Genomic DNA, 25169 nt, shown 5'->3' on the forward strand with positions numbered 1-25169 from the left:
GTCTTGTGGTATTCATGAACTGTAACCATTTTAAGATGTTAAAAATTAAATATTCCTTATGTAATTAAAAAAATAATCCTATAAACTCTTAAAAAAATCTTTGAGACCATAAAGAGGAAATAGACCCATATAATTAGGCATTCCCCATTCCCTGTATATGATCCCTTCAACATGCCAAAGCCAGGGCAATCTCAATATGAGATTTGGAAGTTCTGCTGAGTTACTAAGTCCACTCTGATACTTTATGTTTGTTATTTCTTGTGTCTTGTTCCCTCCCCCATTAGTTGCTGCCTCCCTGACTTGGTCTCATTGTCCTCAAATCAGACCTGCAGCTACGGTCCAAAGCGTCTGTAAACTTCATCCTCAAATCCACAGGATCCACTGAGGACCCAATTTGTACTGCTGAGAACTAACCTACCTTCTGAACAAGGAGTCTGATGTTTCTTTGGGATCATTGTTAGAATGCCGATAAAATAACATGTAAGAGTTCAGTGTAGATCACACAGTCTGATCCAAGGAAGCAATAATCCCTTCTTTTAAATGCATTTTCTAGTCACAGTGTCCTCTGTCCAGGTGCTGATCTCCCACTCTAGAAGGAGGAATCAGCAATGGCTGAAGGCACAGGTCTCCCAGGTTCACAGTCCCACTGCCGGGCAATTAAAAAGCCTTGGTACATCACACTCTGGGGACTGTTGTGGGGTAGGGGGAGGGGGGAGATATACCTAATGCTAGATGACGAGTTAGTGGGTGCAGCGCACCAGCATGGCACATGTATACATATGTAACTAACCTGCACATTGTGCACATGTACCCTAAAACTTAAAGTATAATAATAATAATAAATAAAAAAGAATAAAATAAAACAAAATAAAAAGCCTTGGTGTTGGGTTGTTCTGCCTGAGTGTTTCCTTGGCCAGCATCCCAGATTTGTGATTCACGGAGCAAGGTCCATACAAGGTCACCATTGCCAGGCTAATTATTGTCTACACTGGGGATATGGCCTGTGAATCCTCTAAGTCCACCCACTCTGCACAGTACCCTACTCCTCATGCACACTCCCAACTTCCAAATTTCTATGTGCTTCATGTAGAAAGTTACTGACATGCAACACTCAGGAGTAGTGTCAGGGATGGTTGCAAGACTCTGCGGAAGAGAGTAGAATTTGATTAAGAAATATGTGAAGTGGTAAATGAGTGAGTTTTTCCCCAAGTTCAAAGGGATAAATGAAACTAAATAATAATTTGAATGATATAAGAAACATGTTTTAGTTATATCAGAAGGACAAACAAAACTGTTACATATCCCGTCTCCCCAACCAAAGCATCTTGAGGACAGAGACTTTGTTTTACAGTGTAGGGGTCCCCAGTATATGATAGACACCCAGTAAATACCATGGCAGAATGATAATTAGGCTAAGAGAAGAATTGTTGCTAATTTGGCTACAACTCCCCAGGACCCTGGCACTTTGCCCATAGCTCAGTGGGTCTCAGGTGGACTTGGGGAATTTCTCCTGCCCCCAGGACACAGGAATCCTAGACCCTCCTTGCTGTCCTAGAGATGCTTAGAAATGCCTCAGGGAACTTAGAACTCCTGTGTTCTTTAGAGTCCCCATCATCAGAAGCTAGCCAGTGTCCTCAGCAGCGGTCCTCTAAGGCCTCACCACTCCATTCTCAGGGGCCTGGTGGATTCTGGAACTCTGCCAGAGTCCTGCAGGACAATGCAAGAGGTCCATGTGGGTGGCATCTGGGCTGGCAAGCCAAGGGCCACCAATCCTGTCTGATCCCAGCAGTTTTCAAACACAGGGAGCTGGGACCCTCTTCTGCTGCCCCTCTCCCAGGGAACCATGGAGGGACAGTGAAGAGAAAGAGAAACAGCTTGAGGTGTGTGAGATTACTGGTACAAACTAGCATGAAGGGTATTTAAGGTAAGACTCAACAAAATATCTAATCTAGTCATATCAAGAATAACAGCATAGTGGCTGGGTGCGGTGGCTCACACCTGTAATCCCAGCACTTTGGGAGGCCAAGGCCAAGGCCAAGGATCATCTGACGTCAGGAGTTTGAGACCAGTCTGACCAACGTGGAGAAACACCATCTCTACCAACAATAGAAAAATTAGTCAGGAGTGGTGGCGCATGCCTGTAATCCCAGCTGCTTGGGAGGCTGAGGCAGGAGAATCGCTTGAACCCAGGAGGCAGAGGTTGTGGTGAGCTGAGATCATGCCATTGCACTCCAGCCTGGGCAACAAGAGTGAAACTCTGTCTCAAAAATAAATAAATAAATAAATAAATAAATAAATAAATAAATAAATAAATAAATAAAAGAAAAAGAAAAACAGCATATTACAGTCATCTGGGACAATGCTGTTGCATTTCCCTTAGCATCTAAGGAATTTTTAGGCATTGCCACACCAGGAAACAAAGCCTTTCTGAAGTACCATGGGGAGTTGCCCACTCAGCAAGAATAGTTTGATCATTTTGCCCAATGATGAAAGGGAAGAAAATTGGGAACTTCTCTGAACTTGCATTTCTCGCTTATATTTTTTATTTTTCTTTTGGATTGTAGAATCAGTGAAAACTATTTATGCTTTTTCTTTTTCCTACTTATTATTTTGATTGAGATAAATGGGGAAGTTGATAAATAAGAATGTTTTGCTGGAAATACTAACGTTGATAGCCATAATTACGGAATACTCCAAAGCTTCCATTTTAAAACCTGTTTGCATTTCAGACATGTCTGCACTAAAACAGTAAGTGGAAAAAAATGACAAACCAATAAAAGCAACAATTCCAGTGCCCTTTGACTTTATGAGTTTCCTACTCAATGGCAAAGGCTTGGGAAGAAGATAACTCAAGTCTCATTTCTGGTATGCATAAACTTTGGGCAAATCACTTTCACTCTCGAAGGCTTGATTTTAACCACTATAGATGTGTATAACAGCAATGACCTCATAATTTTGTGTTAAAAGTTAAATAAGATACCGTGAGTGTTGATATAATCACCCATCTCCAGAATTCCTCCTTGGAAAATAGACACACAATAGAACATTCTGTGACCTTAGAAAGGAAGGAAATCATGTCCTGTGCTGCCCCATGGATGAACCCTAAGGCCATTGTCCTAAGAGTAAGAGCATGGTCATAAAAAGGAAAATATTGTGTGAATCTACCTATACAAGTTATCTAAGGCAGCTAAGTTCATAGAAATAGAAAGTAGAGTGGTGATTAGTGGGAACTGGGATGGGGAGGAAAACGGGAGTTGTTGTTTAATAGGTATAGTTTCCATTCTACAAGATGAAAAAGTTCTGAACATCTGTTTCTCAACAAGGTATTCAATTTTTTTATTCTTGTTTTAGAGGGATTTAAGGTACCTTTGGGATCAAAAATTTTAGGAGTACTGGAAAATTGGTGGTCATGCAATTCATCCACTTATGAAGAGCAGGAATATTCTAATATCCAGCACACTTCTTACTTCTGTCTGGATTATACCTCCTGCCGTGTAGCAGTTAAGTACTTCCTTTCAACAAACATGCACCATTTGTAGTGCCAGGAAGGAAATACATTTTCTCTTCCCTCTTAGGTTCACTGACTGGGAGGCTCTGCAAGTTTGACTCACAAGAGACAGATTAACAGGAGAAAATAATAGAAAGTTTACTAATATTTTACATACACAGGAGTTCACAGAAAGGAAAGGAAAGTCAAAGAAATGGCTAAACTCAGAGGCTTATGTGCCATTTTAACAAAGGAAAGAAGATTTGGGCTTTGAGGAATGATTAATTGTGGAAAAGTGACTAGGAAAACTATGTGGGAACTAATGGATTATCCTGCTTATTTAGGGAGGCTTGTTTATGCAGACTTATTTTGGTGTTGGCTCTCTGTCCGTGGTGACAAGGGTTCCCTCTCCTCATCCTGGTACAGGAGAGGTGGAAATCCATGCCACCTTAACAAAGGGAAATTTATGCCCGGGTTTTGGGCATCCGAGGGGAGAGCAGAGAAATAATGTTCTATCTATTGATTTTTGGTTTCTTTACACTCAAAATAATCCTTAAAGTGGCATGCTCTGGGGCAAGGCGGGTGGAAGGGGAGGTGTCACGGTCGTTTTCACGAGCTGGATGCTGATTCTTCTTTGAATGCTCACTAGTGTCCTTAAAATGTCACCGCCACTCGCACCCCCAGGCTCAAGCACAATATTCCAGACATGACACCATGAAATAGGCATTAACAGCACTATTTCCTCCTTTATCTTGCTTTTTAATCTCATTATTGCAAACTTTTAAAGTGTCCAAATCACGTTGATAACCATCTCAAAGTGACCAGCAACCAAAAACTAAGACTTTTTTTTTTAAGGACACTACTAAACCATTTCTACTTTTTTCTTGTAGTTGCATCACATGAATATGGCTACATATATTTTTGTTTTACTTTTGTTACTTTTTTATTTTTATTTTTTGTGACTTTTTGGCTACATATATTTTTAGATAAAATTTGACACACATACATATATTTAATCTCAACATAAGGCTTTACATTTACGCACAGTAAATTTTATTCTATTAGTTTTAAACTTTCTAGGGTTTGGAAGTCCTCTTCTTTCTGCCTTTCTGTTTAAAATCCTGATTCTTTTATTCACGGTGCATGCCCTCTGTCATGGGCATTTGTTGTTCTGCCTCCCTGGTGAAGCCATCCTGGTTTCCTGTGGAGATTGCTCTTCACAGAGCAATCCATGTGCTGCAGCTGAGTTGACCATCCTTCTCAACCTGAGGCCGGCATGGGACCCAGGCAGGGCCAAGCAGCACCAGCCCAGACACAACTGGGAAACCCACTTTCCTCCAAGGAGGATAAAAAGTGAGCCTGGCTGGGAGTGTGTGCAAAACAGAGGACAGTAGGTCCTGAAGGTGGGAAGAGATGGAGTGCTGATGACGATCTGTGAGCCCTGCATCCAGCCAGGTCTGTGCCACCCAGGTCCTCCTCTTGCATAAGTAGCTTCAACATTGGTTTCTGTCTCTTTCAGTCAACAGACTTGTCTTATAGAGCATCCCTTCAATGGTCACTGAAGCTTCGACAAATCATTTTCTTACAGGAGGGGCTGGTGGTAACAAGGGGCCCAGGGAATTAGTTCCAGAGCTGTGTTTCCCTAACAAAAACAGTTTTTGTCTTTCATGTTTGTTTGGGTGGCTTAGTGGGGTGGGATGGATTTTTGTGTGTGCCCTCAAGCACATCTACAGTGAACTCATGTTTTACAAAGTTGCCAAGAACAAACACTGGGGAAAAGACAGTTTCTTTAATAAACGGTGCTGGGAAAACTGGATATCCATGCAGAAAAATGAAACTAGACCCCTATCTCTCACTATATACAAAAATAAAACCAAAATGGCTAAAATTCGAAACCTGAAACTATGAGACTACTACACAAAAACATTGGGGAAACTCACCAGGACGTTGGTCTGGACAAAGATTTCTTGAGTAACACCCCACAAGCACAGGCAACCAAAGCAAAAATAGACAAATAGGATCATACCAAGTTAAAAAGCTTCTGCACAGCAAGGAATACAGTCAATAAAGTGAAGAGGCAACCCATAGAATAGGAGAAAATATTTGCAAACTACTCATCTGATAAGGGATTAATAACTAGAATATATAAGGAGCTCCAACAATTCTATAGGAAAAAAGTCTAATAATCTGATTAAAAAATTGGCAAAAGATCTGAATAGACATTTCTCAAAAGAAGACATACAAATGGCAGGCTGGGTGTGATGGCTCATGCCCATAATTCCAGCACTTTGGGAGGCCAAGGCTGGCATATCACTTGAGGCCAGGAGTTCAAGACCAGCCTGGCCAACATGGTGAAACCTCATCTGTACTAAAAATACAAAAATTAGCCAGGTGTGGTGGCACACGCCTGTAATCCCAGCTACCTGGGAGGCTGAGACAGGAGAATCGCTTGAACCTGGGAGGTGGAGGTGGCAGTGAGCCGAGATCACGCCACTGCACTCCAGCCTGGGCAACTGGGCAAGGGAGTGAAACTCCATCTCAGAAAAAAAGAAGAAGAAGAAGAAGACATACAAAAGACAAACAGGCATATGAAAAGGTGTTCAACGTCACTAATCATCAGAAAAATGCAAATCAAAACTACAAGGTGGTATCATCTCACCCCAGTTAAAATGGCTTATATCCAAAAGACAAGCAAAAACAAATGCTGGAGAGGATGTGGCGAAAACGCAACCCTTGTACCCTGTTGGTGGGGATGTAAATAAGTACAACCACCGTGGAGAACAGTTTGGAAATGCCTCAAAAAACTAAAAATAGAGCTACCATACGATCCAGCAATCCCATTGCTAGGTATATACCCAAAAGAAAGGAAATCAGCATATCGAAGAGATATCTGCACTCCCATGTTTGTTGCAGGATAGCCAAGATTTGGGAGCAATCTAAGTGTCCATCAACAGATGAATGGATAAAGAAAATATACATATACACAATAATACACAAAGCACTACTATTTCAGCCATAAAAAAGAATCAAATCTGTCATTTGCAACAACATGGATGGAACTGGAGGTCATTATTTTAAGTGAAATAAGTCAAGCACAGAAGTACAAACTTCACATGTTCTCAATTCTTTGTGGAGCTAAACATTAAAATAAGTGACCTCATGAAGATAGAGGGTAGAAGGATGGTTACTAGAGGCTGGGAAGGGTAGTGGGAGTGTGGGGGGAAGTGGGGATGGTTAATGGGTACAAAAAAATAGAAAGAATGAAACAAACCTAGTATTTGATAGCACAACAAGATAACAGTAGTCAATAATAATTTACTTGCACGTGTAAAAATAACTAAAAGAGTATAATTGGATTGTTTATAACACAAAGAAAGGATAAATGCTTGAGGAGATGGATACTCCATTTACTCTGATGTGATTATTACACATTGCATGCCTGTATCAAAATATCTCACAAAGCCCATAAATATATACACCTATTATGTACCCACAAAAATTACAAAGTAAAAAAGCATTTAAAGTACCTTCAAGCTTCCTGTCAGCGTCACCACCATATTCATTCAAATGACTGATAAAACTCATTGAGAGATCCAGTCAAGGACACACCCCAATTACTTGCCACCAGAAACCAAGTGCAAATTGACAGTAACGAACACTATTTTATTTAACTGTGCCTTAGCCTTCTTTTGTTCAGGAAATCTTTTTAGCCTTCATGTTGTAAGATTTTCTCTTAAAAGTTTCAACAAAACTTCAGAAAAATTTATCCCCTTAATTTATTCCCGTTATTAAAACTTTCTTTTCTAAGTATAAGTGGGACCTTAAACCCCATTACCAAATCATTATGGTGGGATTACACTACAGATTCCAATGATCACAAGAATACCGTGGCCAGGCACAGTGGCTCATGCTTGTAATCCTAGAACTTTGGGAGCCTGGCAAGTGGAGGCTGCATTGAGTCACGATCACGCTACTGCACTCCAGCCTGGGTGACAGAACCAGAAACCCTGTTTCAAAAAAAAAGAACACTGCTTTCCCACCTAATAAGTACTTTTAGAAGTTATATTAGGGAAACTGACTGTTCTCACAAGGGTTCTAGAACCCATGAGTTTGAAAATTGTCTTTGATATGTATTAGGTTTGTGCAAACGTAATTGCGGTTTTGCCATTTAAAAGTAACGACAAAAATCGCAATTACATTTGCACCAACCTAATACATTGTCAGAAACATTTGGGATAAACTTAATATATAATAACATGTAGTATGTTTATATTAACATATAATAATGAGCAGTTTTTTTAACTTTATTTATTTATTTTTGTTTTTTTATTTTTATTTTTTTTAATTATTTTACTTTAAGTTCTAGGGTACATGTGCACAACGAGCAGGTTTGTTACATATGTATACATGTGCCATGTTGGTGTACTGCACCCATTAACTCGTCATTTACATTAGGTATATCTCCTAATGCTATCCCTCCCCCCTCCTCCCACCCCACGACAGGCCCCAGTGTGCGATGTTCTCCACCCTGTGTCCATGTGTTCTCATTGTTCAATTCCCACCTATGAGTGAGAACATGCAGTGTTTGGTTTTCTGTTCTTATGATAGTTTACTGAGAATGATGGTTTCCAGCTTCATCCATGTCCCTACAAAGGACATGAACTCATCCTTTTTTACGGCTGCATAGTATTCCATGGTGTATATATGCCACATTTTCTTAATCCAGTCTACCATTGATGGACATTTGGGTTGGTTCCAAGTCTTTGCTATTGTGAATAGTGCCGCAATAAACATACGTGTGCATGTGTCTTTATAGCAGCATGATTTATAATTCTTTGGGTATATGCCCAGTAATGGGATGACTGGGTCAAATGGTATTTCTAGTCCTACATCCTTGAGGAATCGCCACACTGTCTTCCACAATGGTTAAACCAGTTTTCAGTCCCACCAACAGTGTAAAAGCGTCCTATGTCTCCACATCCTCCCCAGCACCTGTTGTTTCCTGACTTTTTAATGATCACCATTCTAACTGGTGTGAGATGGTATCTCATTGTGGTTTTGATCTGCATTTTCTGATGGCCAGTAATGATGAGCATTTTTTCATGTGTCTGTTGGCTATGTAAATGTCTTCTTTTGAGAAGTGTCTGTTCATATCCTTTGCCCACTTTTTGATGTGGTTGTTTGATTTTTTTCTTGTAAATTTGTTTAAGTTCTTTATAGATTCTGAATATTAGCCGTTTGTCAGATGGGTAGATTGTAAAAATTTTCTCCCATTCTGTAGGTTGCCTGTTCACTCAGATGGTAGTTTCTTTTGCTGTGCAGAAGCTCTTTAGTTTAATTATGAGCAGTTTTACAGTCATAGACTCCTATGTGCAAAAATGCATATTCTTGACCCTTCCCCTGTCTCCCATCCCCTACCTCTGTGGCTCAGGGACTCACACCCAAAGGTGACTTCTCTGCTCTCCTTTCAAGTCCTTCTCATGTTCTGAACCTTCTCTAGGCTGGGGCAGAAACTGCTGTCTTTTGTTCGTAGAATAAACTTCTTTACTGCTCTTTGTTATTTATTTATTTGAAATAGTTGCTTTATAAATCATTGCAAATGTCATAATTGTTAGCAATTTATCAAACTGTAGTTAACTGGTGCAGTTTGTTGAGCATATTTTATAAAGGAAAAGAAAGGAAATGCCAAAACCCTGGTAAAGTTGTTTTATTGCAGCCCAGGAGAACTAAGATTTGTTTCTCAGACACTTAGATCAGGCAAACAAAAACAGGTAAAGAGTCCTGCAGCCCCCATCTGAAGCACTTCATCAGTAGAAATAGTTTGATAAGTAATGTCACCGCCCAAGGGGTTCACCTTGCCCACTGTTTAGACGGAGCCAATTTCTCAAGACAGGGGAATGGCAATAGAGAAAGAGTAATTCACAAAGAACCGGCTGTGTGGGAGACCAGAGCTGTATTATCACTCAAATTAGTCTCCCCCAAGAGCACTTGGGGAGCACAGATTTTAAGGACAACTTGGTGGGTGGGGAGAGGCCAATGAGCCAAGACTGCTGATTGGTCAGAGAAGAAATCATAGGGAGTCGAAGCTGTCTTCTTGTGCTGAGTCAGTTCCTGGGTGGGGCCACAAGGTCAGATGAGAGAGTTTATTAATCTAGGTGGTGCCAGCTGATTCATTAAGTGCAGGGGCTGCAAAATATCTCACGCACTGATCTTAGGAACAGGTTAGGGAGGGTCAGAATCTTGCAGCCTCCAGCTGCATGACTCCTAAACCATAATTTCTAATCTTGTGGCTAATGTCAGTCCTGCAAAGGCAGTAGTCCCCAGGCAAGGAGGAAGTCTGCTTTGGGATAGGGCTGTTATCGTCTTTGTTTTAAACTATAAACTAAGTTTCTCCCAAAGTTACTTCAGCCTACACCCAAGAATGAACAAGGACAGCTTGGAGGTTAGAAGCAGGATGGAATCAATTCAGTTAGATCTCTTTCACTGTCTCAGTCATAATTTTGCAAAGGTGGTTTCAGTAACTAGACAGTCTTTGTACTCAAGAGAATCCACAACACGTGATGTTATAATGGAGAGGCTTACCCTCTTCAGATTCAAAGTTGGAAGGTTTTGGTCATTTAATTTTAATCAAACTAGTGCTTTTCAGCCACAGTATCTTCACTCTGGCATAAGCAGTCTTCTTCACAATGTATTTTTAATAGCCTCACATTCAATTTTAAGACAAAGCAATTTTAATACTAGGTGCATGCCACATGCCCTTGCTGCAGCTGCTTTTCTTGACAAGTTATGAAGTAGTTCAAGGAGGTATGGTTAAGGCTGTGTTACTGAATAGTGCTGTTGAGAACTACACAATTTATTTTGTCATGTTGCAGCCTTTTGTTTCCAATTTTCAGTGACTGCCGCTATGAAATCTGAAACCAAAAATGACATTATTAGGTTTGCTTTGTTTTGGACTATGATTTAGTAGCAATTGAGGTTCCTGATTTTAACCCCTTGGCAGCAAGATCCAAGCTCCCTCATTTGCACGTTAACACCTAAGTGTCAAGGGGTTAAATAACCAGCACGAAAGAGACTGCACTTTGGATTGTAGCATTTGGCAGAACTGAAAGGAAAGGAAGTTGTGCTGTGCGTTGAAGGGGTCGTGGGCAACATAAAGATGACACCAGGAAAAGATGCAATGTCACATGACATTTTCATAGTCTTGTGCATACCCTGCATCATCACCACCATAATTTACCAGATCATTTGTCATGGTGGCTTTTAATCTCCCTCCAGGAACCATACCTTTGTTCTTCTTTTTGGCTTGGCTTTGCTTGCTTCTGTTTTTCACTTCAAAGCACAGTGTATTGAGAACCTTTTTCAAGTCATCAGTTTCCGATGACATACACACATCTCCAACTAAGACTTCCAAAAAACTGGCATAATATAGTGACTTTTTATTTTGTGTAATTTTATCTTTTAGTAACTTTCCAAACTCTGTAAGGTCATCCCTTGAAGATGGGTTTACAGCATCCGATCCATATACAGTAGTCTTAACACCAAAAGTTGCCTTTGCTAATTCCATGTCTTTGCTAATTCCGTGTCTGACTCTTCCTGTGATTTCTCCAGCTGCGGTTTATCTGCTAATTGTTCCTCTGGTGTTAGCAGCTGGAGTTCTTCAGGTTCTTCTAACCCCTTTTTAATTTCTTCCTGCCCTTTCTTCTGTTGCCGTTCTTTCTTTTATCTTCTCTGTTAGTTTTTTCTTTTCTAAAATGTTTACTTCTGCTTCCTCTTTTTTCTTTTTCCTGTCAACACCATCATCCCAGTTATCCCAGACGTCCTCATCCTCGTCCTCTTCCTTGCCTTTGCAGCGGTCCCCCACCTCCTTCACGGGGCTTCCACAGACAATTTTTCTGCACCCCAGGAGTCAGAGTTCCTCTGCCGCTGCCAGAATTAAAAAACAAGCCAACGAACAACGAAACAAAAATAATTTTTTCTCTCTCAATGAGTCTGGTCTTCTGAAAGTCAAATTTTTTTTAGCTATTTAGAATATTATCTCTGCTGCAATTTTCCCCTAACATTATATTATGCAAATATTCAAACACACAGTAAAGTTGAAAGAATTTTTACAGTGAATACCATATATCTACCTCCAAGATTTTATCATTAACATTTTAATCTTTGTTTTAATTCACATCTATAGATCTATTTTTGCCTCTATCTGCCCATTAGTTCATGTTATTTTTCACGTGTTTTCAAGAAATTTGCAGGTAGTGCTTCCTCCTAAATACTTTAGCGCGCATATCATTAACAAGGGTTTAATACTTGTTTTAAAATCCTAGTTTTACCATAAAATTTACATTGATTGAAATGCACAAATCTGAGGTGTATGTTCTTTGAGTTTTGACAATTGCATATACCAGTATGACCCAAGTCCCTATCAAGATATACAACATTACTGTTATTCCAGAAAGTTCTCTCATGCCCCTTTCCTGTCTAAAGCACTGCTATAATTTCTTTTGTGTAGTATCTCATATTTTTAATGTGCAATTCTATGAAATTAGAGCAATTTGTAAAAAATTAGATATTTTTTGTTTTTAAAATTAATAAACATAATTTTTAAGAGCTAAGTTTTGTTCTTATCAAAATTGGGTGGAAAGAACAGGAAGTTCCATGCCCTTCTTCTCCAAACCCCTACAACCTCTCCTCCTCCACCACTATCAACATATGCACCAGAGTAGTCCATTTCCTACAGTCCAAGAACCTACAGTGACTCACCATTATCATCCAAAGTTCATAATAAACACTAGGGTTCACTCTTGGTGTTGTGCATTCGATGGGTTTTGACAAATGTATGAGGACATGTATTCACCATTATAGTATCGCACAGAATAGTTTCACTGACCTAAAAATCTTCTATGCACTCCCTATTCAGCCCTTCCTACTTCCTAATCTCTGGCAACGACTGATGATTTCACTGTTTCCATAGTTTTGCCTTTCCCAGAAAGATATATAGTTGGAATACAGTATGTAGCCTGGATTCTTTCATTAGTAATACACATTTAAGTTTCCTTCATATCTTTTCATGACTTAAGAACTCATTTCTTTTTATGGCTGAATAATATTTCATTGGCTGGATTTACTACATTTATTTATCCATTCACTTACTGAAGGACTTCTTGATTACTTCCAAGTTTGGGCAATTATGAATACAGCTGTTAGAAATGTTCTTGTGCAGATTGTGGAGTCCTAATTGGGAAAGGGTAGTCAGGCTGGCAGGATGGAGGGAAAGCAAAAAAAGAAAGCAGATAAGCTATGAGTTTGCCTTTTCTTCATGGTCCAGGACGCACAGTCCTCCTGCACAAATAACTTACAATCTTCCTGCACCCAGCTATCACCAGACCCTTGGCTGATAGAAAAATGCAAATGAGCTCACTGCAATTTTGGCGTTATCAGCACTGCACAAAGCCCACTTCAGCACTCAGCACAAACACCATTCCACAAAATCCGCGGTAAGCTTTTGTCTCCTGGCAGTCAGCTCTTCTGTTGCTGCCCTGCCTGTTGCACCCTTGCAACATATGTTCCTACTTTCTCTAGTAAATCTGCCTTTCTTTACCTATAATTGCCTTGGTAAATTCTTTTACCACCTGTGCCATGGCCCAGATAGTCACCACTCACCATTATACAGGTTTTTGTGTGGACACAGTTTTCAATTCATTTGGGTAAATACTAATGAGTGGGATTGCTGGATTGTGTGGTAAGAGTATGTTAAGATTTATTTTTTTAAAAAATTTCCAAACTGTCTTCCAAAAAGGTTGTACCATTTTGCATTCCAAACAGCGATAAATGAGACTTTCTTTCCTCCACATCCTCACCAATATTTGGCATTGTTGGTGTTTTGGATTTTGGCCATCATGGTATGTGTGTAGTGGTATCTCATTGTTATTTTCATTGGCATCTCCATGATGAAATATGACATGGAGCATCTCTTCATATGCTCATTTGCCACCCATATATTTGGTAAAGTGTCTGTTCAAGACAATTGTCCATTATGTAATTGGGTTGTTCTTCTTATGGCTGAATTTCGAGAGCCCTTTTTATATTTTCTTTTCTTTTCTTTTTTTTTTTTTTTAAGATGGAGTTTCACTCTTGCTGCCCAGGCTGGAATGCAGTGGCACTGTCTCAGCTCACTGCAACCTCCACCTCCTGAGTTAGTTCAAGCAATTCTCCTGCCTCAGCCCCTGGAGTAGCTGGGATTAAAGGTGCCCACAACCACACCCGGCTAATTTTTTGTATTTTTAGTAGAGATGGGGTTTCATCATGTTGGCTAGGCTGGTCTCAAACCCCTGACCTCATGTGATCCACCTGCCTCGGCCTCCCAAAATGCTGGGATTATAGGCGTGAGCCACCGTGCCTAGCCTATATTTCCTTTTTTAAAAAGTTTTATTTTATTTTAAGTTATGGGATTCATGTGCAGGATGTGCAGGTTTGTTACATAGGTAAATGTGTACCATGGTGGTTTGCTGCACCTATCAACTGATCACCTAGGTATTAAACCCAGAATCCGTTAGCTATTCTTTCTGATGCTCTCCCTCCTCCCACCCCCCTGACAGGCCCCAGTGTGAGTTGCTCTCCTCCCTGTGACCATGTGTTCTCACTGTTCAGCTCACACTTATAAGTGAGAACATGCAGTGTTTGGTTTTCTGTTCTTGTGCTAGTTTGCTAAGGATAATGGCTTCCAGCTTCATCCATGTCCCTGCAAAGGATGTGATCTCATTCCTTTTTATGGCTGTATAGTATTCCATGATGTATATGTACAACTTTTTTTAATCCAGCCTATCATTGGTGGGCATTTGAGTTGATTCCATGTCTTTGCTGTTGTGAATAGTGCTGCAGTGAACATATGCATGCATGTATCTTTATAATAGAATGATTTATATTTTTTGGGGTATATACCCAGTAATGGGATTGCTGGGTCAAATGGTATTTCTGGTTCTAGATCTTTGAGGAATCGCCACACTGTCTTCCACAATGGTTGAACTAATTTACATTCCCACCAACAGTGTAAAAGTGTTCCTATTTCTCCACAGCCTTGCCAGAGTCTGTTGTTTCTTGACTTTTTGATAATCGCCATTCCAACTGGCATGAGATGATATCTCATTGTGATTTTGATTTGCATTTCTCTAATGATCAGCGATGTTGAGCTTTTTTTCATATGTTTGTTGTCTGCATAAATGTCTTCTTTTGAGAAATATCTGTTCATGTCCTTTGCCCACTTTTTAATGGGGTTGTTAGTTTTTTCTTGTAAATTTGTTTAAGTTCTTCATAGATTCTGGATATTAGACCTTTGTCATATGGATAGATTGCAAAAATTTTCTCCCACTCTGTAGGTTGTCTGTTTACTCTGATGATAGTTTCTTTTACTGTGCAGAAGCTCTTTAGTTTAATTAGATCCCATTTGTCAAGTTTTGCTCTTGTTGCAATTGCTTTTGATGTTTTCATTATGGAATCTCTGCCCGTGCCTATGTCCTGAATGGTATTATCAGATGTTTCTTTATTTTTTAATTTTTATTTTATTTTATTTTTTTTGAGATGGAATCTCGCTTTGTCGCCCAGGCTGGAGTGCAGTGGCACGATCTCGGCTCACTGCAAGCTCTGCCTCCCAGGTTCACGCCATTTTCCTGCCTCAGCCTCCCGAGTAGCTGGGACCACAGGCACCTGCCACGACGCCAGGCTAATTTTTTGTATTTTTAGTAGAGACGGGGTTTCACCATGTTACCCAGGGTGGTCTCGATATCCTGACCTCGTGATCCAGCCACCTCGGCCTCCCAAAGTGCTGGGATTACAGGCGTGAGCCCCCGCGCCCGGCCGAATTAGCATTACTTTTTGATGCTTGGAATTTTCCACTTACTCTCTACCTTCTCTGTCTGTTGTTGCATGTTGTCATTTGATCTATTAGCCCTTATTATAAGTCACAGTTATTTTAAATTCCTGGTCTGATGTTTCTGACATTCATGGCATATCTGATTCTGGTTCTGATGCTTGCTTTGCCTCTTCTAGTTGTGACTTTTGCCTTTTAGTATACCTTTTAATATTCTTTAGAAAGAGGGTTATGGTGTACCAGGTAAAAGGAACACTGGTAAATAAGCCTTTGGGAATGCGCTGGAAATATGTAGAGGGAGGAGAAGTATTCCTTAGTCCTATGAGTGGGTCGTAGTCTTTTAATCAGCCTAACCATGTCCCTGGGCTGTGGAATTCACAAGTGCTTCTCGGGTTTTCCATTTTTAGGTGAGACAGGATGGCTAGAGTGAATTGGAGTTGATTATTACCCTTCTCCATATGGAAGGCTGAAGCAGGCTGCAGTTGGGTATTTCCATCCCCCAGCTCAGTTAGGTTTTGATGAAACCCCAATAGGTCAGCTTTGACTTAAAAAAAAAATAATGGCTAAGTGTGGTGGCTCATGCCTGTAATCCCAGCACTTTGGGGAGCCAAGATGGGAGAATCACTTGAGGTCAGGACTTCAAGACCAGCCCAGCCAACATGTCTCTACTAAAGCCCGGTCAAACTAAGCTCTACTAAGCCCGGCCAAACTCTGTCTCTACTAAAAATACAAAAATTTGCTAAGTGTGGTGGCGCGTGCCTCTAATCCTAGCTACTCAGGAGGCTGAGGCATGAGAATCCCTTGAAACCGGGAGGCAGAGGTTGCAGTGAGCCGAGACCGCACCACTGCACTCCAGCCTAGGAGACAGGGCAAAACTCCGTCTCAAAAAAAAAAAAAAAAAAGTTTTTCTTGAGGAGAGGCCTGGTTAAGAAGAACAGAATGCTCTGGCATATTTTCAAATCATGACGCCCCTTCCTGCCCCACCACACATACCTGAATCATGAGGGAATTTGTCTTAGATTTCTACTTTGAGAACCTGGTAGAGCTACTGGAACTCTACAACTTGAGGAGCCCCTCTAAGGCACAACTCCTAGAATTTTAACTCTCAGACTGGTCCACATGGACCTGTGGCAATTCCTCAGTTACAGCTTGGTTTTCCTTACTAAGCACTTGTTCCTGTGGAAATCTCTGCTCATAAATTTCTCCTTCTGTAAGCTGTGATTCTTGACATTCATTTCTCTAATTATTAAGGCAGTGGTTTGCTGTGTGTCTTCACTTGTCTGATGATTCTAAGAAGAGTTGTTGATTTTTCAATTTGTTCAGCTTTTTACTTGTGAGTGGATGGTTACAACTTCAAAACTCCTTCCACGTTGTAATGGAAACAGGAAGTCTCTGCTATGATTTTTCAGAAGAATTAACGACCCAAAGCTCGGGATTTGCTCTTGCTCCTACTTATATTGGACTTCCCCGAGTGTGGGTGATTAGTAATCTGTTGTTCTTCCTGAATATGGAGGGAAAGGAAAGGGATGAAAAAGCCACAGAAATGGCAGTTCTGTTAAGTGCTCAACATGCTGCCCCAGGTTGGGATGAGGGGAGTGTGCATGGTTGTGGGGAGTGGGGCAGCTGAAGGGAGCAAGTGTTCTGGAGTTCTGAGCAGAGTCACTCTGCGTCCTCATTAAAGCAGTCTCATTAGAACACTGTCCCTGGTCTATCCCCTCATTGTCCATCCCTCCTTAAGCGCTTAGCAAAACCCCCTCCCTGTTTCTCTTGCCAGGGAATGGTCAATTGGAGCCAACAGCCACCATCCTCAGAGAGGTTCTGTGTGACTGAGAGGTGCATGGAGCACCCTGGAGTCCAGCTGGGCAGTGCTGCTTCCTCATGCCTGTGCTGTGTGATGGACCCACTGAGCAGCATCTGCACAGATCTCAGGAACATCAGTCCCCAAATGGGAGACTCGCCTTCATCTGTTTCTCCACCTCTTCCTCCTCCTCCTTCTTGTCAATTCTTTAACTTTTTTCTTGAACTGCATACTTTCGGAATCTCTTATCTTGTGAAAATAATGAAGGTCCATTACCTAAAAATTGAAATAATACAGCGCAAAGAGAAACTGCCCTCTCATGCCCTTTCCAAGATATGACAACTATGAACGCTTGAAATTGGGATCAGATGGCCCCTGCTTATACCTACTCTGACCCTGGAGGGTGGCATGTCCCTGGTGTGTGCCCTGTCCCTGGGCTCCTTTGAGACCTCCCTAGTGCTGCACTTACCCATGGGTCTGTGCCAGGCTTTGATTTGCTTTTCAATGGGAACATGAGCTACAGAGGAAGGGGTCATGAGTATTTGCTTCACTTTTGTGTTGGCAGCACAGCACTGCCTCATAAATGGTGCCCAATGAATACTTGTTGACAGTGTAAATAAAACAATCTTAAACATGTGAATTATGGAATGTTTAAGCTGTATTACTGGAGAAAAGAGACCAAGTCTCCTGGAAATTATTTTTCTTATTAACTTATTAACAAAGAGATAATCATGAACATTTGTGAAATTCAGGGTTTAAAGCTGTATATATACACCTTCCAAGTTGGCAAACTTAAAACATTGAATTGCACTATGTATGTATTTCCCCCAGTATCAATGCTGTGGGAAGCCCAAGCCATGGCGAGGCTCCGGGCAGGTGCTCTGGTCAATAGCCCAAGTTGAACGTCCAGCCCACACCAGCATCTGCAGCCAGCCATGTGAGTGAGCCTTTGCAGATGTCCAGTCCACTCAAACCTGCAGATGTCTCAAGCACAGATATAGACCTCCACGTGAAAACCACACAGCCAAGTCCAGGCGGAATCATGTGAAAGATGTTCCTTCCCAGCCATTGGGTTTCTGGGTGGTTTGTTTAACAGAACCAAAACAGTCTGTTCACTGCACTCCCAGTGGCTCCTTTATCCTGAAAATCTACCTCTGGACCAGCTTCATCTCCCAACACCTGGACCCAGTGACTTTTACTGGGTCTGTAACCACAGGGTCTTTTCTCAGGGTTGCTGATGTGCTAGTCTCTGCTAAGATGCTCACCTCTTCATCTTCCCTTATTGACTAGCTGCTCTAGCCATCTGCTTTGACTTCTTCCTGGAAGCCCTCCCTGATAACCTCACTCTCCCTAACTGTTCAGCTCCTTGAGGTCAGGGTCTGTCTCTTCCACAGTGGTGACGTCCAGCATGTAGTGGGTGTTGTATATAAATTCTAGTTTATCAAATCTAAGCCCCAACCTGCATGAGGGATTTAACCTGGGAACCTCCCCAAATCTTGCTACCCCTGGTGACTTTTATTACAATACCCAAAGAATTTCACAGATGCCACATTTGCCATTTTAGGTCAAAAAGTTTGAAATTTTAGCAACTACTCGGGAAGGGCACATGAGAGTCCAGCATGGCACATGGTCCAATCGAGATGGACTTGGACAGAGCCTCCCAGGGGCTTTGTAAGCTGAGACTCCATTGTACACCTGGTTACCCTCCTCTGTGATATGGATGGAGTCTATTCATTGGACATTCTCATCTGTTCTTTATATTTCCTTCAGTTGGAACAAGAGACTTCTGAAAACACACAGGTGATGGAAGTATGGGCTGTTTAGCTAGTGCAATGTGGGAAGTTTTTCTATTTAAAAAAAAATCAATCAGGTATTTTCAGGTAGCTTGCTCTAAATGGGGCAACAGATTGTCATTTCTAGCCTCTCACCTGTCTTTTATTTTCTGAGGCCAGAGCACCACTTCTGAACCCCAGCCTCAAACCCTGAAGTTTATTCCTCATCCCTTGAGGACCCAAAAACAAACAGCCTTGGCAATGCACTAGTTCTTAACCCGCCTCGACTGCAAAGTGTCCACAGGGCCTTCACCAGCAGTGGGGGAAGATGCTCCAGAAACGGGCTGAGACCTTTGCCCTGTAACTTGACTGAGATGCAACCACTTTGGGTGAAATAAACATGATCACTAAAGTCCTTTTCTAGTATTAAAATTATATATATGTATGTTCACTTTTCTAAAAAGCGAATATTTTTCTTTATTCAAACAATTTTCCTTTGTCCTCATAGATCATTTTCAAATTTTGCTGCAATCAAGGATTGGTTAAGACATAGCCACTGGGCAGCTGACATGAGATCTGTACATCTGTGACTAGAAGACCCAGAAGGCCACCCACTCTTCCTCCTAGTGAGCCACTGGCACAGCAGGTATGGCTTAGAGCCCAATTATGTTCTTTATTACACAAAAATTCAGTGCATCAAAAATAGAAAGAAGCCCCACCACTACATTTGAAATTAAATTTTATTTAAACAGGTAAAAATTTATACATCCTTTTAAAAACGAAAATGCAAAGTCAGTAAGTGAATCAATAACATAAACCTATTTATAGCAGTAATTAAAATAGAGGTAACATTTACCAGTGTGAAAATATCACAGAATTCAAATCACACTTGGATCTTCAATGATTCGAGTGTGTATCCGACACAGCAGGGGCTGGTAGACTGAAGATGAATTCCTCCCATGCATGCGCCATCCCCAGTCAAGTCCTTCCTCATCACCGTCCACCAGCTCACACAGTGGGGTAGCTGGCTGCTGAGGCAATTCCACAATGGTTTCTCCGGTCTTTGGCCATCTTTACGTAGCCACCCATGCCCCATTCTTCACCCCAGCTGAAAAAAGAGCAGGTTTTCCATTTCAGAGAAAGAATAAAGCCCAAAGGGTTATTAACAGGAACACCCAACTTAAACACTGTGCCAGAGGCCATAGACTTAACAGAAAGAATCAGGACAGGCAATGTTCCTGTTTATCCTTAAAAAATTCTTGACATAACCTGGACATAATTTCCATCCCAGCCTCCAAACTGTGACCTTTCACAGAACTATAGATCAGAGTCAGGAAAACAATAGGATGTCTTTGCAGCCAGATATGCCTCAGAATTTAAAAACTGTTCAGATTTAGATACAGCTTTATACAATGGAACAAATACTATATTCATACTCCCAAGATATTTGTGACAGTATCTTACTTTTATAATCAAACATTAATATTATATGTTCAACTTAGACTTCTGGGGATTTCAGAAGTATGCCTAAGGGCATGTGGAACTGTATCCAAACACTGTTTGCAAATAAGTATTCTCTTTTGAATTTCAAATGTAAGTATTTCTGGCAATTTATACCTGTTCTTCACCAGCCAATATTTATTGTTATCTGATTCTGTGCTTTCAAATCTGTAGCCAACCACCAGCACACCATGATCCATGTCTTCACTGCTACAGTCTGGCTCAAAATAAATGCCTGGGATGGTAAAATGAGGGCTGGGGTGAGAAGCTCCAGAGGACACACGACAGTAACCCATCCTGTCACCCACAGGGAATGAGGCATCTCTGAATTCAGTGAAGTGACACACATTCCAGATAGTACTTAACAACAATAAGAAGGCTAGGGATTTAAGCTCTCATCTACAACTAGCAGAAATAGAAATCAGCATAAATCCTTCATTAAAAAAAACTTTCCTAGAGGAAAAAAAGACCCCTCTTTGTAAGCTTGTAATTCTACTCTAGGATATCAATCTAAAAAAATAGCACAGAACACTAAAATCCTTGAATCAAAAGGCTCTTTTCGGATTTAATAATAGAAGTAAAAATCTTTGGAAAAATTATAAAAATCCAACAATTGCAGAATATTTTAAGTATATTAAACTACACAGTAAATATAGCTATTTATAAAAAGTTATGAAGTACTTATATTCATGGAGATATACGCAACATAATGTCAAATGGAAACATCAGGTATAAATATTGCATGTACAGAATGAACAACTATGATGCTAAGCACCTAAATATCTACACCGAACTTTACTTACAAACCAGAGTCTATCATGCTCGTATGTCATGATACTCTTTTTCTGCATCAATTTCTACAAAGAAAAAAATGCTTACCTTCTTTATAGAACAGGAAGGACTCATGACCTGCATCAACAGCAACAGAAATGGGCCCCACAGTTGCGACTGCCTTCATCAGGGCCTTCTCCTGCTTAGGGATGTCCACAAAGCCGGTGTCATTAGCAACAGAATACTTGGGATTGTACTTACAGGATTCTTCCTTTCAAAGGTAAAGGGAAAAAAAAGACTTGATTACTGCTGTCCTCCTCCTGGAGAACATGAGTTAGAACCACAACACTCAGCAGTGTGCAGCTTAGTATTTCCAAGTCACCACTGTTATAAATCATCCCAGGAAGTGAAATGCTATTAGTTAATCTGAAACTGAAAATTGGCTCCAGTCTCTTCAATGAGACCTCTGGGTTTACTTCCATAAGACATTTTTCACAGTAGAGAAATGTGTATATTTAGAATGGCTTGTATATTCTTCACGTTACATAGAAGCAAGAACAGCTATGTTACCCATCTAATCACAGGATTGTGCAAAGGCTAATAATTTATAATGACAGTACTGACAATTTGCAGATATATATTCTGCCATCTAATATGTGAACTTTTTTTTTTTTTGGAGACAGGGTCTCATTCTGTCACTCAGACTGGAGAGTGCATTTGCACAACCACCTCCCACACTCAAGCAAATCGCCCTACCTCAGCCTAGCTGGGACCACAGATGCACACCACCACAGCCGGCTAATTTTCTTTGTATTTTTGATAGAGTCAAGGTTTCACCTTGTTGCCCAGGCTGGTCTCAAACTCCTGAGCTCAAGCCATCTGCCTGGCTCAGCTTCCTAAAGGGCTGGGATTACAGGCGTGAGCCACCCCACCCAGCCCTAATATATGAATTCTGAAAAAGGTATCTGTTATCTCTGAAAGTGTCCACCTTCCAAAAGCTGAGCTGGAATGATGACAAGGAGCTCCACTTACTGTTGCCTCATATGGATAGGATTCCTCAGAGTCCAGGCCTCCATTATCCTGAACATACTGGAAAGCATAATCCATAATCCATTAGGCCACCATTGCAGCCCTCATTGCCTTGAGGCCCAGAGCAGTCTACCAGATTCTGCTCACTCAGTGAGATAAGCCTCCCAGTTTTCCGGAACATCTGTCCTTCAAGAGCACCAGTAGCGCTAAAAGCCCAACAAGAACCACACTGACCCTGAAAAGGGAATTAAAAAAAGCTGTCATCCACAAAAAAAAACAGTAAGACTTTGACAACAGCTCACACATCTGAATACTGTTAAAAAGTGAACTGCACATCACTTTAAAGTCTACCAAAACAAAGATGTCAATCACTTCTTGGCTTTCCTGGGAAGACGGGAGGTCTGAACCTGACACTGTCTCACCTGATTCTTCACAGGAGTCACGTAGCCTTTCTCTCTCCAATCCACAGATCTGGGGGCCTCATAAAACAGAGGTTCCTGGAACACTTTCCCCTTCCTGGGCTTACGGTTTTGAAAGCCATTCATCACCTGCCTGAATTCTTCACTGGTCTTCAAGGAAAAGGAAATAAAATGTGGAAAAGCAAGAGATTACCTTAGTAAAGAACTGAGGAGAGGAAGCACAGAGCTCGGCAGTCCACAGTACACTTACCATGTCTCCAAAGGCGTTCATGGCCATTGTGAAGCTGTGTTTCCCTTCCCTGTATTCCTGATTGTGCAGTTCAATCATCTTCATGTTCTTCTCCCACACTGCTCTCCTCCATCCTTCTTCATTCTAGAGGCAAACATGTAACTGATGCTCTTTACTTCTACCTAAAACCCAACTCATCCTCACCAAGTGAATCTGCAGACAGAGATGGAAGAGAAACCATGGCAAGGGAAGGCTTGACACCTCTGGGGATGCTGTTCTCCAAACTGAGACACAACAAGGATGAATGTCCACATTGTGCTCATAATCCACGCCATTAGGTTATTACATTAGGCTATTGGTAAAAGCTGGCCTCTAGAAGCTACTCTCTGACTAAAACTTCTCAACAGCCAGGACTATTCTTTCTGGGGAAGTTTCACTAACCATGCCGTATAATCTGTTGTGCATCGCCTTCCACTTGGTCCACTGTGCCTCTAAACTGTGATCAAATGTTAGAGTAGCTGAGGCAATTCCCAGGCAAAAGGCAGCAAGGATGAGTGTAGGATTCATGTTTTAAAACCTAGGAAGGGAACAAAAATGAGGATCTGATTAGACCAATCCTAAAAAGCCATCTTACTGCCCCCTGAAAAATTAGGGCCACCATGGTAGAATAAAAATATTTAAATTATTCTCCCAAGCATTTACCCAAGGACTGTGGAAGAGGCCAAGGATGTGCCTGGAGAAAAACAGGGCACGTGGAGGTACTGGATGGACTCACCAAAATGAAAAGCAGCCTGTCCAGAGCTGTAGGAGCTGAAACCGTTTATGCAACGATAATTTAGGTTATGAGAACGGTATGAAACTACCTTGTGGGTGAGAAGCTTAAGGCAACAACTAGGAAACCAGGAAACGGTTGATCCAGGTTTTGTACCAATCGCAAAAAATCCAGGTTTCGTGCCCAGGCAAAACCTCACTAATGATAAGGTGGGATTCCCAAGTAGGGACAAAGAGATCCCCAAGAGGAGGCCTTCACACATCTTCCTGACTAACAAACACCAAAAGCTGAGATAAGTTTTCCAATCTCTCCTTTTTATTTATTTATTTATTTATTTATTTATTTTTTGAGATGGAGTCTTGCTCTGTGGCCCAGGCTGGAGTTCAACGGCGCGATATCGGCTCACAGCAACCTCTGCCTCCCGGGTTCAAGCCATTCTTCCTCAGCCTCTTGAACAGCTGGAACTACAGGCGTGCGCCGCCTCGCCCGTCTAATTTTGTATTTTCAGTAGAAACGGGGTTTCACCATGTTGGCCAGGCTGGTCTCGAACTACTGACCTCAGGTGATCCGCCCACCTCAGCCTCCCAAAGTGCTGGGATTACAGGAGTGAGCCACCGCGCCGCCGCAACCTCTCCTTAAATGAAACCTTTCTGAAATGCTTTCCCAGGAAAAACTGGGAAGGAGAGCACGCACTGCTCCCTCCTTCATTCACTTGGGCCTGTGCTGCCGACACCCCAAACTGCTCCCCTAAATCAGGGACGGGGTCATATGGCCGCACGCGGGAAGCCAGCGCCCTGCAGCCAGCTTCCAGGGCTCCAGGCGTGGCAGGGCCGGGGACATGACGCCTGCGCCACACACAGGCTGTAGCGGTCAGAGGATGTTTGCGGTGACGCCAGCAGGAGTACCGCTGTCTGGCGTGCGGGGGCTGAGCTTCCCTGTCTGGCCGGGCCAGGCCCTGAGTCGGCGCGGCGCGGCCTGGCTGCGGTACCTGTGTCCACCCGGCTCGGAGGCTGGCCTGCCCGCTCAACCAGTCACGCGCCTCCGCGGGGTCCTCAACTGCCCTCCCCGGCTTCCCCACCTCAAGGCCAGCAGAGTTCGGGGTAGACGCTCTCGTTGCCAGGGCTGGTGCACACCTACTCGACCGCGTCCTCTCTTCCAGTCCCTGTCCGGCCACAGCTGGGCCTGGCCGGCGGCGCTTTCCTGCTGCGGTCGTAGCTGCGCAGGCGCACTCCACGGATGCCACTCAAGGTTGCGGAGGTCGCGGTTCTGGCCCAGCTTCGCCTGACTCTGCTTCTAAAACCTCGGGTCTGGGTTCGGCCGGCACCGCCCCGCCGCCTGGCTGCGCTGCGATTGGCTGTGCCGGCAGCTGGGCGGGGCCTCTGGGTGCTCTGATCCCTGGCGCGGTTCGTGGCTTGTTTACTGACTGTCCCAGAGCTGGGCGTGCCTGCCTCAGTGGACCTGGGGGAAGCGGAGCTGGTGCCCCGGGGCGGCGCAGAGTAGGGTCGGGCGTCTCCCTGGAGCGCTCGAGTCAA

General features: G+C 42.2%; 1 protein-coding gene and 1 pseudogene across 1 annotated transcript; both read right to left on the bottom strand.

Annotated features, from left to right (window-relative positions):
• Positions 1 to 10667: 10667 nt before the first annotated feature.
• Positions 10668 to 19882, bottom strand: LOC129524488 (eukaryotic translation initiation factor 3 subunit J-like; annotated as a pseudogene).
• Positions 19640 to 24926, bottom strand: LOC129523464 (procathepsin L-like). The gene is given in 9 exon segments (XM_055350901.2): positions 19640 to 20025; positions 20535 to 20652; positions 21297 to 21459; positions 22221 to 22295; positions 22297 to 22452; positions 22640 to 22786; positions 22887 to 23009; positions 23307 to 23442; positions 24716 to 24926. Coding segments are annotated over 8 exon segments (1008 nt in total). The 5' UTR covers positions 23433 to 23442; positions 24716 to 24926; the 3' UTR covers positions 19640 to 19925.
• Positions 24927 to 25169: the final 243 nt, after the last annotated feature.

The sequence above is a fragment of the Gorilla gorilla genome, chromosome 13, assembly GCF_029281585.2.
Source record: "Gorilla gorilla gorilla isolate KB3781 chromosome 13, NHGRI_mGorGor1-v2.1_pri, whole genome shotgun sequence".
NCBI lineage: Eukaryota > Metazoa > Chordata > Mammalia > Primates > Hominidae > Gorilla > Gorilla gorilla.